We start from the raw sequence: 14,007 nt of genomic DNA, 5'->3' as shown, positions 1-14,007 counted from the left end.
GTGTGACAGCTGTCTGGACCAATAGACATGTCGCCCGCGGCCTATAAGAGTCCGCTGGGCGCTGGGCTACGGGCTCTAGGGTCGGTTGGTCGTCGCCGTCGGAGGTGTGCCCTGGGTTTGCCTCGCCGTCGCTGCCTCCCAGTCCCTGCAGCCGCGCCCCTCGCCTTGGCCCCGGCCCGGCCGCTCTCCCTGCCCTTCTCCCCTTAGCCACCCCCCGGTTTCTGCCGTCGGGGCCCGGGGCCGGGCTAATGATGCCGTCGGAGAGTGGAGCTGAGAGCCCGGACCAGGCAGCTGCGCAGGTGGGGACGGCTGCGGCCTCGGAGGTGGCCACGGCCGCCCCGGCAGGCGGCGGCCCCGACCCGAAGGCCTCATCGGCCTCCCTCGGACGGCACCTAAGTGGGCTAGGCTGGCCACAGGTGAAGCGACTGGATGCGCTCCTGAGCGAACCGATTCCCATTCACGGGCGCGGCAACTTCCCTACTCTGAGCGTGCAGCCCCGGCAGATTGTGCAGGTGAGAGGGCACTGGGAGGGATTATGGGGTCGCCAGCCTGAGGTTCTTGTGCTGGAAGGCACCCAGAGTCTGTTCGATTCGCTAGACAGCTAGGGAGCCTGAGGCTTAAAGAGGCACAGGGACTGTAACAAAATCGCACAGCGTATGGATAGTAGACCATGCGCCCTCCCCACTTGGCTCTCCCTTCCCCCGCCTCTGGAGAGCCCGATCGAACCGTTCACCCTTGCCTTAGCTAGGAAATGGGAGGAGAATGGGGAGGGACTTGGCTGCGGGAAGGGGGGGTGGGGAGAGTGGCGGGTGAACAGATCTGCCTCCTCAGACAAGAGATACCAGGCAGCCCTGAATGGGTAGGTGTTCAAAATCGGGGTTTTTTCACCCCCAAATCGTCATGGCTGAGCCTCACCACCCCCACACCCCTTCCCTCTCTCAAGGTTCTAGGGTCAGATTTTGTCCTGTTGCTCCCACAGCTCTTGGCTCAAGAGCCCCGTGGCTAAGTGGAAAAGCCAAGAAATCCCAATAAGGACTCCCTCCCTCTCAGCTGGGGTTGTGGCAGGAGGAGATTAAGCACCACGCTGGACCTGGTGGCTGCATGCCGAAAGGCAACGTCGGGTGTCCAGTTTAGGTGTCTCTCCTCTTCCCCAAAGTTGGAAATGAAGGCTGACCCTGCCTCCTGAAGAACAGGAAAAGAGAATTCTGGCAACCCCTCTCCCCATCCTCAGACTCCTTTTTCCCTTTACCTAACTTTTCAGCACCCCTAAAATTACTCTTCCATTTGCGTAACCTAGGTGCTGTCATACTCTGAAATGCCAGAATATGGTAATTACTGTGCCCATTTTGTGGCTGGGGAAGCTGGGGTTCCAAAAGGGGCAGTGAGCTGCCTAAGACTACCTAAAGAAGTGAAAATCAAACCAAGAGAATCATTAAGTCTTCCTGCAGGTTCAACGTTTCCCACCCCTTCCCCAGCTCCTAAGACTCAACTTCTGAGTCTTAGGGAAGGCTTCTGATAGAAACCAGAAAATCCAGCCACAATTCCTGGGCATTCCTGCCAGTAGACAGACTTTCCTTCGCTGGAGTTATCCATAGAAGCTAGTGAAGCAGGCCACTCCCCTGCCTCCAATTGCTTCCACTGAGGAGGAGGGTTGTAGGCTAGGGGATTACCTCGCCCTCCCTCCCAGGGAATGGGAGGGGGTGGGGGCAGATTCCCCAGGGCTGACTCACCCAAAGCCCCAGTGGTGCTCACTGAGGCATTCCTCTGCTGCCGGCTGTCATGGGGTAATTAGGAAAAACCAATTGAGGGTTTTTTTTTTTTTTTCCTTAGGACTCTCAGGTCAACCTTGGGGCCCCAACTACTGTATCTCCAGGACTGTTGTCCCAGACATGGGGGAAGGCAGAGCCCAGTGCAGAAACACCGCTCTGCAGGGATGAGATGTGCTCTGGAGGGGAAGTCCCTGCCAAACTGCCTTAACTGGTGCCTGCTCTGTGTCAAGCCCTATTCAGGACACTAGGGCCATGGATATGACTGGGACCTCTGGGAGCACTTCTCTGCCTTTGAGATGCTCCCTGCCAGGTGGGGGGACTGCAGGCCAAAAGGAGCTGACTTTACAGGGCAATAATAGTACAGTGTTCTCCTAGACTAGGGTCAAGGATATCACAGAACAGGGAGCTGCTAGCTGGCGTGGGGAGAGGCAGGGGAGACTTCAGAGCTGCACCAGGAGGCTGGACATCTGGCTTCAGGGCCTGGACTGTTATCAGTTTTGCTGGGCCCAGTGTCCCCATCTGTTCAATGGGATGGGTTGGACTACTCTCCCAACACCCTTTCAGGTTTCAGAATCCAAAAGGAACAGGGACCTTCACCTGCCTGCACAATCGCATCCACAGGGAAGGACGTCCATCTCCTGGTGGGAATCAGCAGCTGGCAGCTTCACAAACTATTGGAATATATATATGTGTGGTGGGAGGTGCTGCATGTGTATGAGGGGGTGGTGATGGGCTTGGTGTGTGTGGGGATGGGGGCCATCCATGCTGGCTGTGAATGGAAGTGGGAGGTGCTCCAGGTGGGGGGAGTAGAGGAGGGGTGTTGGGTGTGTGTAATGGGGGATGCTGGCTGTCCATGGTTCAAGAACCAGAACCTTTCTCCCTCTGTACCCCCCCTCCCAAGACGTTGCCTACGGCAGCGATCTGAGCAGTTAGAGATGCTATTCCTGCTTGTACCTGAGCTAGAGGGACCCGTTCTCCTGTAGGAGGCCCCCCTGCCCATAGCTCTGGGAGGCCCGGTTCTAATTAAGCTCAGCCACTTATTGGCTGTGTGACCTTGGATAAGTCCTTTGCCCTCTCTGGGCCCAGGGAATTGAAGGAGGCAATCTGATCTCTCCAGCTGCAGCCAGAGGGCCTGCATCAGGCAGCTCCAGAGTCAAGTGTGGCAAGCCCACTGGCTGACAGCACCTATACTCCCCCTGTAGGTCTTGGCAGCGGCCCAGGAGCAGAGTGGTTCTGGAGAGGCCCTTGGCACAGGAGAAAGGAGGGTGCAGCCGCTGCCCCCTTCGTGGCTGGAAAGTCTGATTCAGGAGGTTCCAAGCTGCCCTGCAGTCTTTGGGTGTGGCGGTATCTGGGGTCCGCCTGCCAAGCTGGCTGTAGTCACACCTGGGAGAGAGAGACAACAGCTGCTGGCTGGCTGACACAGGAGATTTAACAAGGGTATTGCTACCTCCTCACCAGGCCAGATGCCATGCCCTGGGGTGAGCATCAGCCTGGGAGCAGGAGCTGGCACTGAGTAAGGCGCAGTCAGCTCTGTTAGGACCTGGGGAGGGGGCTGGTCTGCTCTGCAAGTCTGGCAGTGTCCTTGGGACAAGGTCTTGCCTGCTTCCCTCCTTGGCCCTGCAGGGGCACGGCTGTCAGGCTGTGGGTTGCAAGTCCCACAGGCTAGACTGTAGCAACTGGCCCCTTACTTCCAGCTTCCCCAGTCTGTCTGGCCAAGGCATCTCCCAAACCCCACCTTCCCGTTCCTAACTACCCTGGCTCTGAGCTTCAGTGACTGGACGGTCACCCTCACTCTGAAATTTTGAAAGACAGGGAGGATTAGAACCCTGGGTTATGGTCTCTGCTCCTTCTAAACCCTGGGATGGCAATGTGCTAGAATGAGAGTCAGCCACACCTGGATTTGAAGGCGCCTCTAAATGATCTTGCGCAGATGACTACACTCCTGTGAGCCTTGGTTTCCCCATCCATAACTTGGAGAGCATAAAGATCTATCCCCTATAGATTCTGCTGAGAAGGTCCAGGCATTCAACAGGTGCCTGATATTCCCCACCCCACCCCAAGCTCCTCCCCTCCAGGTTCCTGATGGCCAGTTGCTTATCCCCATAGCCATTACAGTACCTTCCCCCAGTCAGGGTCCTCCTCCCGGAAGCCTTCCTGGAGGGAGCCGCCCGCCTCAGATTGCCCCACTGCAGCTTGCCTCCTCAGCACTTAAGTGCATTCTTTGCGGTAATTCCCTGAGAAGCGAGGAGGGCAGCCCAGCCCAGTGCTGGGCGCTGACTTGGCAGCAAGGCGGGGCTGCAGAATCACTCAGGGCAGGAATGCTGCCTGGTCACTTTCAGGATGGTGTGTGAGTCCTCTGGGTTGCTAAGAGAACCGAATGTCTGGGCCCAGCTTCTTTCTTCTCCCCACACTGTCCTAGGCCCAGAGAGATGCCTCTGGCCAAAGGAACAGACCTTTGCCTGTGGTGGTCCTGTGTCAGCAGATGGGGTCTGCTACCTCTCTTCCTACTTGGGCTGGGTGCCGAGCGCTTCCCGAGATGATCACCCACCTCCTGTCTCAAGAGCAGAAAAGTGCCTGAGTTTTAACTTCCAGCCCTGCCACTTCTGAATGACGCCCTCTCTGAACCTTAGCCCCCTCTCGCCCCCGTAAGCCTCAGTTTCCTCATCTCTAAAACAGGTGTAACATGTGCTTCACAGGGTCCTTGTAAAGATGAGTTAAGATGAGTGTGTGTGTCATAGCCAAAAGAGCATGCATGGACTGGAGAATCCAACTGACCTGGGCTCTACTCTCTGACCTTGACACGATTCTTCACCTCTCTGTGCCTCAGCTCCCCCATCTGTGAATTGGGATACTAATGCCCAAATACAGGATCATTGTCAGGGTTAATGTAGTAATGTGGGTGAATGGGAATTACGTTCCCAACACATTTGAACAGTTAGCATCATGCCTGGCACAAAACAAAGTGTTTCACTTGCAGTTTTAGAGAGGTAGAATCGCACAGTGGTTAAGACCTGCGCTGAGTTTGATTCACCAGCTGCGTGACCCTGGGCAAATTACTTGGCCCCTCTGTGCTTCTATTTCTCCATCTGCAAAATGGCATTCATCGTATCTACCTCATAGGGCAGGTAATTGAGAATTATGCAAGTTTATAGCCTAACGTATAAAGTGCTTAGACCGGGACCTGGTATTTAGTAAATTCTACGCGTCTGCTATCATCGGTGCTATTCCTTCTGAGTCTTTCCTCTAAACAAGTCATACTCCAGATTAGGAAATCAAAGTTGAGAGGGCTAAATGGCTTTCCAAAGGCACGACAGCTGGTGCGGGGTCAACATGGTTGATGTTGGCGTGATTATCACGGGGAAGCCCGCGGTGGACCCCCGGGGGGGCCCAGACTCCCGCCACCTCTCCCTCCTGCCGTCTCCCCCGCAGGTGGTCCGCAGCAGCCTAGAGGAACGGGGACTGCGCGTACACGGTGTGCGATTGCACGGCTCGGCTGCCAGCCATGTGCTGCACCCTGAGAGTGGCCTGGGCTACAAGGACCTAGACCTGGTGTTCCGCGTGGACCTGCGCAGCGAGGCGTCCTTCCAGCTGACCAAGGAGGTGGTGCTGGCCTGCCTGCTGGACTTCCTGCCGGCCGGGGTGAGCCGGGCCAAGATCACGCCACTGACGCTCAAGGAGGCGTACGTGCAGAAGCTGGTGAAAGTGTGCACGGACACGGACCGCTGGAGCCTCATCTCGTTGTCCAACAAGAGCGGCAAGAACGTGGAGCTCAAGTTCGTGGACTCGGTCCGGCGCCAGTTTGAGTTCAGTGTGGACTCCTTCCAGATCATCCTGGACTCCCTGCTTCTCTTTGGCCAGTGCTCGTCTACGCCCATGTCTGAGGCCTTCCACCCAACGGTGACAGGTGAGAGCTTGTACGGGGACTTTGCCGAGGCGCTGGACCACCTGCGGCACCGCGTCATCGCCACGCGCAGCCCCGAGGAGATCCGCGGTGGCGGCCTCCTCAAGTACTGCCACCTCCTGGTGCGGGGCTTCAGGCCGCGGCCCAGCACCGATGTGCGCGCCCTGCAACGCTACATGTGCTCCCGCTTCTTCATCGACTTCCCAGACCTGGCGGAGCAGCAGCGCACGCTGGAGCGCTACCTGGAGGCTCATTTCAGCGGGGCCGACTCAGCCCGCCGCTACGCCTGCCTGGTGACGCTGCACCGGGTGGTGAACGAGAGCACCGTGTGCCTCATGAGCCACGAGCGTCGCCAGACGCTGGACCTCATCGCCACGCTGGCGCTCCAGGCGCTGGCTGAGCAGGGCCCCGCCGCTGCGGCCGCCCTGGCCTGGCGCCCCCCGGGCCCCGACGGGGTTGTGCCTGCCACTGTCAGTTACTACGTGACTCCTGTGCAGCCTCTGCTGGCTCCGGCCCACTCCTATCCCACCTGGCTGCCTTGTAACTGACTCAGACCCTCACCACAAGGGACTGGGCCTTCCCCGAGGCAGTGGGGCCTCCCGGAGTGTGGAGAGGAGGTGACCAGAGACAGGCGGCCACTGCCAAGTGGCCCCGCACCGCTGCAGGGTTGGGCCTCCTACTAAACAGAAGAGACCCCCACTCATCCCCGAGTGAGGCCCCCGTGGGCTTAAGGCCAAGCTGGGGTTCTTGGTAGACAGAACCACACTTTTGGACCAGCATGGTTGTGGGGTGCAGGGGCTGTTTTGTCTTGGGGGCCAATTGCCCTCAGGACATGAAGCACGTTTGGGGCGATAGCCTCCATGCTCATCGTCTTAGGTAGATTTCTGTGGCCTAGGAAGGTCTTGGGTTGGTTTCCGTGGCCTAAAAAGGGTCTTTTCGGCTACGGCCAGCCCACAGTGATCCCTGCAGCCCACACAATGACCAAAATATGGTATGGTATGTGAACTACTCGCTTCGGGTTGGGCTGGACCCCTAACAAGGCCTGGCCATCCAACCTGGCTAATCACCGGGAGGAGGAAAACTGAGGCACGACGCAGATACCTGGGTTTGCAGAGGGATAGGTTTAGCCCAGTCCCCAAACACCCCCACCCCAAGCTGCCAAGGTGTGCAGTGGGCAGGAGCTAGGCCGCTGGGGGGGGTGGGGGGGGCGGGACACACTCCAGGTCCCCTCTGGGGTGTTGTTCCCTTCCCGTGTGTTGTGAGGATCCCTCCTGCCTGGGAGCTTGTTCTCCGAAGGGTGCTGGACCCAAAGTGGCCACAGCCAAGTGCTCTCCCCCACTGGCCTGGTTATGGGTCCCCACTTGGAGGAAGGGGAACCATGCCCCACCCCCTTTCCGATCCCTCTGGATTTGTCACCATTTTGCACTCTGAACACCTGCCAATAAAGATTGTCTACACTAAGCCTAGCACCATGCTTTCTCTTGGGAGAATGACCTTCCATGGCTGTGGGGGCTATGGCTGCCTCTTCCAGCCTGCATCTGGCTTGCATTGAGGGCAGGGACATTTGGGTACCCTGGTGTCTGAGTCCTGGCTGTAGCTGGGGGGTTTCACCTCCTTCTCTCCATACCAGCCCCAGCTGGAAAACTGTGCTAGGGGCTCGTGTCTCACGTGTGACTTGTACCTGCAAATTGCCACAGCAGGTCTCTTGTGAAAGAGTAAACATTGCAGTGTTTTCCTACCTGGAGTCCTGATGACCCTGGACTTGGCCTTACACTCCAATGCTCCGGGCTGCTTGACCCCAGCTCTGCCCACCCACTCGGGAAGCAGGTGGAGGACAAGCGGGATGAATCTGAATTGGAGACCCGTTCAGTAGTGGCAGCTAAGCCTGGGGGACTTCTAGCATCGCCCAGAGCCAGAGCCCAGGTTTGGCCTCCCTACCTGGCTGAGGTTCTATCCTCCGGGGGGGGGGGGGGGGGTTCTATCCTCTGGCACCCTCTCTTATTCCCAAGGGCTGATGGGCACACTCTGGTCTGCTCTAAATAGGTCCCCTAAGAGGGGCAGGGTCTCTTCTTCCCAAACCCAGCTGGGGCCATGCCAGGCTGTCCAGCATGAGTGGCAGCTGCACGCTCTCAGGGAGCTATTCCCTCGGGGCATCAGCCAGTCACTGGCCTGGACGCTGCCCACTGTTTACCCAGCCTCTTTGATCCAAGGATTGCAAAGCCCTTAACACAGACAACCTCATTAGTGGTTTCTGAAGTGATGGCTTGAGGTTCTAGTCAGGGTGAAAAAAACAAGGCCTCAGAGGAGGCCCCAGGTGACCTGGGTGAGCCCAGCCAACTCACCGGCTCAGTGAGTCTCTGCGGGGCTCAAAAAGGCCGGAAGGGTGAGTGGAAACACTTTCTTGGCTTGGTGACTGAAAATAGCGCCCCCCCTCCACCTTGGCTCTGCCCACCCAACTAGGGGCCTAGGAGAGATTAAGTTTATCCCAGCTCCTGAGTTGGGCACGTGTAAGCACACAGGCTTAGCTTGTTGGGGTGGGCACTGGGGTTCACCCAGATGTGCTTGTTTCAGAGAGTGAGAAAGCTAGAGACCCACAGTAAGTGTCCACACGGCATTCAGCCCATCGTGTGCCAGCGGCCCCTACAGGAGTTGGAATACATCAGCACCCAAAAGACCAAGCAAGATTCCTCGAATAGGGTGGACAGAAAATAAACTAGAGTATATCTTCTTCGAAGGTCAATAATGCTTAAAGTACACAGCAGGGTAAGGGATTGGGAGTGCTGGGGTATGTGGTTTTAAAAAGTCAGGATGGGGGCGCCTGGGTGGCGCAGTCGGTTAAGCGTCCGACTTCAGCCAGGTCACGATCTCGCGGTCCCCGAGTTCGAGCCCCGCGTCAGGCTCTGGGCTGATGGCTCAGAGCCTGGAGCCTGTTTCCGATTCTGTGTCTCCCTCTCTCTCTGCCCCTCCCCCGTTCATGCTCTGTCTCTCTCTGTCCCAAAAATAAATAAACGTTGAAAAAAAATTTTTTTTTTAAAAAAAGGATGGATGGACCTCATCGAAAGGGTGACATTTGATTGAACACTTAAAGGCAATGGATAGCAAGCTTATGCAGATGTCTGGGGAAAGAGCTTCCAGGCCGAGGGAATTTGTCAATGTGCACATGCTCCCAGCAGACGTGTCTGGGGGAGGGCACGTGTGCCTGAGGGCGTCTGGCTGGCCTTGCACAGGCATGTGCTCGCCGCTGCTGGTCTGCAACATGCATGGGCGTGAGATGTGGGAGAATGTGAGCCAGGAGTTCCCAGTAACAGCTTCCACTGCTAGAGTCTTTACTCCAGGCCGGGCACTGTGCTACAGCCTTCGCGGTCACTACCTCTCGTTTCATTCTCGAGGGAAGAGCAATCATTATCTCCACGTTTACGGGCAAGGAAGCTGGTGCCAGAGAGGTCAAAGAGGTGTGGCTGACTCCAGAGCCATTGCTGTTAACCCCCACACTCTCCCGCCCCTCCGCTCTGACTTCACGTGGATGAGCGTGACAGTATGTCTCCTGTACATCTGTGTGATGGGGCATCGTTGGCATGTGACAGTTTGCATTACTGTGCACTTGCCATTTTATGTAGGACCATGGCAGGGCAGCAGTGTGCCAAGATGTACATTTTCTTGATGTACATGACACCAGCCATGACTTGCGGTGACTATGTCAGAGGCCCATGGTGGCAGCAGGTGCGCCTGTGGGTGTGTTTGGGGGTGGTGCCGTGTTTCTGGGTGTGAGAAAAACAGTGACTCAGTGGTTGGCATTGTTCTCTCCGGGACAGTTCCTGGAACCATCTAAGATGCCAGGGTAGGCAGGAGTCAAGAACTGGGAATCACAGCCAGAGAGGGGAAGGTGGAGGGAGGAAAGCCCCACCCCCCAGCCCCACAGTGCTCACCAAGAAGCAGTCCACCCGCCCCTTATGACCCATGGTGGGTGGGGGAGCTCCAGAGCCGGGAGACGCATTGCTGTGAACTTTGGGGAACAGAAGACATGCCCTCAGGCAGTGACATGATGTGTTGGCCCCTCCAGTCCCACTCTCCACCCTTCGTGCTTGGTGCTCTGGGAGGCTGACCTCTATGGACTGTGGGTCAATGGCTCCCTTGTTCTCAGCCTTCCTGTTGGTTCAGCCAATGAGAGACCCCAGCACTGAAAGGAGGAGGAGAATGGGATGTTTATTCCGCCTCTTCCCTCCCCCACCAGGTTGCCATGGTTGGCTACATTTCTCAACCAAAGGCCACTGTTCCTGTCAGGGGCCTTCTCCACACACCTGCACCCTCCCTTTCCTGTCCCCTTGTAAAGGCTCCCCACTGTTGCTAGCCTGAGAGAGCTGCACTGTCGTTGGTTAGTTTCTTAAGCCCGGTCCACATTTCTGGAAATAACCCCTTTTAAAATCTCTTTCCAGTTTGAGTGTGCCCTGTCTCCTGCTGGGGCCCTGACAAACGGGTCCCTGTTGTCGCTAGCACAGTCACACGCGATCCTCCATGGATCGTCATGCTGCCATGTTATCACAAATGTGCACGACCTCCTCGGTGTCACGCACAGTCTCACACGTGCACGCCCAGCCCCGAGCTTCCTCGTCACATCCTTAATCAGGGGAGACATCCTGGAGAGGGTCAGCTCTGAGCCAGATCAAGGGGGAAAGCAGTCTGCAAATCAGTCACCAGGGCCAGGTTGCCAACAGAAACTAAGCAGAAGGTGTTGTGTGACAGACACACCAAAGGAAAGGTGGCAAGGACACCTGCAAAGTGAACCTCAAAACCACATGCCTCTGTCTCACGTTATTGAAATTTATTCTTCCTGAATGTATAAATCGGGATTGATTCAATATACATTCGTTTTGCCGAATTCTACAAGTTCTTGGTCGTAAGTATGCTCCCCCCCCTTCCTTTTATTATCAGGATACTTGAATAAATATGCTCCCATTTTTCATTTAAAACTTTGCTTAGGATTTTTATGTTAACACCGCCTCTTCCTGAGAAAGAGGTGCCCCCCCCCCCCAGGCCAGCAACTTATCATCTTTCTGAGAGGCCACAGGCACACCCCTAGTCGGAGAGGACAAGGACAGCGGGTGAGGGAACAAGGGATTTCTCAGAACATTTCCCATCACACAGGCCTCCCAGCTTTGTCAGACTGAGAAGCAATGGCATTGACCAAAACGGGGACCCCAGCTGCACTGCGACTTAGGAACGGTGACTATTTCTTAAAAGAAATCCTTTTCATTTTCACAGTGGAAACGTTTGCTCCTTTCTTAGGTAATCTGATTGCACCTCAGAGGACCTGTTGTAACATTTCCAATCATACGGTGTCAGCCAAAGTCAAACGCAGATTATATAAGGAAACTCAAGAGAACAGGCACCTTCCCCAGAATTGAGCACCTTGCCACTGTTAAGTGCAAGGCTCCTGTAAAGTAAGGACGGTGCCAAGGTTGTGTGGGATCAGTTCGGTTGTGTGAGGTTGTGAGACGTCTTCCTGAAGGAAGTAAGTGCCCGGGGAAGGAGCAGAATCCAGGAGTCCAGATGCAGACAGTAGAGGCTCTGAGGAACCGGGAGGAGCTGGAAAGAATAATGTCAAGAGCTTTAATTACCTCCTTCCCAAAGCCACCCAGCCCCACCCAAACCCTTCAACATTTGCCTCGAGAGGGGCCATTGTGGAGAGAAGGTACAGGACTTTATTCCGGGACAGGGCTCCACTGGCTCCTGCCCAGGAAGAGATGGGGGCTCCTGGGGTAAGGAGAGGTTCCCTTGGGCCTTTGTCCTTGGCTGGGATCCCCACTGGTCTGAGCAGCTGGAATGGAATGTTCCTGGGAAGAAAAGCCTTCCCTGCCTCCACCTCTCCCCTTATGGAGTTCCCTAGAACCGACAGTGGGGGGAGAAGGGGGATCGTTCCAGGGATTCCTGATATGGCGATGCTCTGGAGAAGCAAAGGCCCACACCGCCTGGGGGCTCTGTCCTAGCAGCCTCTCCTGGGCTAGGTAGATTGGCCCACTCAAACATTTACAAATCTCCACTTTGTGCTTAGTGTGACCTCTCATTTAATAGTCTGGGGTTATCTCCTCCCCAGCTCCCCAGTAACACAGACGCGCACAAGAAACCAGCTCGGAGAAGGAGAGTCATTTGCCCAAGGTCTTCCAGCGGAAAAGTTACAGGCAAGCACTGAATCCCACATCTGTCTTGTTCCAAGCTTGGGGCACTTTCTGCCCCACCATGGAGACTGTTGTCCTCCTCCTCTGCCATCCCAGGCCCTTTGCTCTCCTTGGCACCAAACATCCCAGGTGTGCAGGGAGAGGAGGTAGCCCTCCAAGGCAAGCCCAGGCCCTGAGCATCGCTGGCCTGCCCTTGCCTGAAGCCAGGTATGCTGACTCAGCCTGACTCACCCCCGGAGCCCAGACAACCAGGGTGGGGAGCCAGCTTCTAGGGGTGTGCCCCAGAACTTGGTGGAGATGATTGGGGAGGGGGGGGGTGCACCTTCTGCCACATTTCCAGCATCTCATCACACCCCTCCCAGATCCAAGGACCAGAGGCCAATGTACCCAGACTTAAAGGGTAAGAGCCCAGATCCCCCACCGTCAAATGGAGCCCTCATTAGCCTGGTAAATGAGAAGCCGGGTAGCCTAGTGTTTAAAGGACCCCTCATTTGCAGGTTCTAGTCCTTGGGTAAGTCATCTGCCCTACCTCGTCCTCAGTTTCCTCAACCACAGAAATGGTTGTGCTTTTCCCAGCTACTCCCCTTTGCGGAGTGGTTGGGAGGACTGAAATGGATAGAAGGTAAAGTGCCTAGCACGGAGGAGGTGGTTAAAATATTCAGGAACCAAGGATTCTCTTCCCCTATCACTCCTGGCCAGGGTTCGTCAGGTACTAATGGGGGAAGAAATAGTCTGGGGATCTCCCAGCTTTCCCAAATGCCTCCTCCCCCAGGCTGTAAAGCAGGGAGCCTCTCTTTTATCTCTGAGAAGACTGGGCGGCTGAATTTTCTCTGGGGACCTGGCAGGTGAGGGGAACTGCAGGCTTGGAGGCACCTCGGCTGTGACCTGTTGTTTATGCCGAATCTCTAGGAAGCCACCCTGGTCCCCAGACAGCCCCAGGGTGTACCAAATCTGTGAGGAGCGAAATGACTCCAGCCTTGCACTCAGACGGTGGCCACCAACAGGGGCAACCTCTTTTTCCAGGACAGTCTCTCTTAATGAACCTTCCCCTGAGGTCCGGGGCTGGGCCCAACCAGAGGCCCAACCGTACGCCCCTTCTCTAAATGACCGCCACGACCCGCTCGGTCTGCCAGACCCTTAAAACTCAAGGCCAAAGAAGGCCCCCTTGCACCCTGCAAGGCCGAAAAGGGGCTAGTCGGGGGCGGCGACCGTGGGGAATAGAGCCTGCTTCAGGCCACGCCCCGACGCCCCGGGAAGCAGCCCCACACTGCCCTCTGGTGGCGCCTCCCAGAAACGCCCTCACTTGGCTAGGGATCCCTAGAGAGGGAAGGGGGCTTACCCAGGGAAAAGGCAAATTCTGAATTAGAACCTTGAACTCATCTCCCAGCCCAAACACTGGCCCAAAGAAAGATTCCTGTTCTCATTTCCCTTTGCTGAGATCCCAGATTCACGGCTAGCCATCGATGTTCTCAGTGCACGAGTCTCTCAAGATCCTCAGGGCTGGAGCCATCAACAAAAGTGTTCAAAAAGTTGGGGCAGAGCGGGGTCAGTCATCCGACCAGGAGCTATAGTTATTTGTGAAGGTATAAATATAGCCCTCCAACAACACAACTTACCCAGCCCCAGAGGGTTCCCTGGGATGGTGACTGCCAGGGAAGGCTGCCTAGACGAGGGCTAGGAAACACAAGCCCTTAAAAGCAGAGACCCTCTGATTCACTGCTCCTTCTTGAGCTCCTGGACAGAGTAGATATTAATGTTTGTTGACTGAGGAGAAAATGGAGGCTCCTAGAGGGGGTTGGGTGGGCCAGACAGGGGTGGGAAAGTGATTTTTATTAGTTGGCTGAGGAACCCTGGGTGGAGTTCCTGAACCAAGAGCTGGGGTTCAAGTCACTGAGTACTGTGTGCCCAGGGCGAAGGCCTTTGGTGAGCAGTGGGACATCTGGGAGGGGGGAGGGGACCAGAGCTGCCAGTGACACTAGGACCAATCTCTATCTCCCACACACACACATCACTTTCTCCAGCAAGAACCATCTCTAATGCCTCACCCCCCACCGCCTCCAAATCAGGACAAAGCTGATTACCAATAAATCCCAGAGAAGGCAACGCTGTGATGGCACAGAGCACTTTACACAATTAGCTAAAAGCTTCTCTGGACCAAGTGCCC

The 14,007-nt window shown here is 56.1% G+C and overlaps 2 protein-coding genes across 2 annotated transcripts in view; one reads left to right on the top strand and one right to left on the bottom strand.

Annotated features, from left to right (window-relative positions):
- The first annotated feature begins 49 nt into the window (after positions 1 to 49).
- On the top strand, positions 50 to 7,136 carry TENT5B (terminal nucleotidyltransferase 5B). The gene is made up of 2 exons (XM_040466235.1): positions 50 to 512; positions 5,199 to 7,136. The coding sequence occupies exons 1-2, from the start codon at positions 249 to 251 to the stop codon at positions 6,216 to 6,218; spliced, it is 1,284 nt and encodes a 427-aa protein (XP_040322169.1). The 5' UTR covers positions 50 to 248; the 3' UTR covers positions 6,219 to 7,136.
- Positions 7,137 to 10,468: 3,332 nt separating this feature from the next.
- Positions 10,469 to 14,007, bottom strand: part of TRNP1 (TMF1 regulated nuclear protein 1) — a 5,603-nt gene continuing 2,064 nt past the window's right edge. The window contains exon 3 of the mRNA XM_040471533.1: positions 10,469 to 11,253. The gene's annotated coding sequence lies outside the window, so the exon portion shown is untranslated. The remainder of the gene's footprint in view (positions 11,254 to 14,007) is intronic.

The sequence above is a fragment of the Herpailurus yagouaroundi genome, unplaced genomic scaffold (assembly GCF_014898765.1).
Source record: "Herpailurus yagouaroundi ecotype Mexico unplaced genomic scaffold, PumYag 77, whole genome shotgun sequence".
Lineage (NCBI taxonomy): Eukaryota > Metazoa > Chordata > Mammalia > Carnivora > Felidae > Herpailurus > Herpailurus yagouaroundi.
This window is presented reverse-complemented; position numbering and strand designations above follow the sequence as displayed.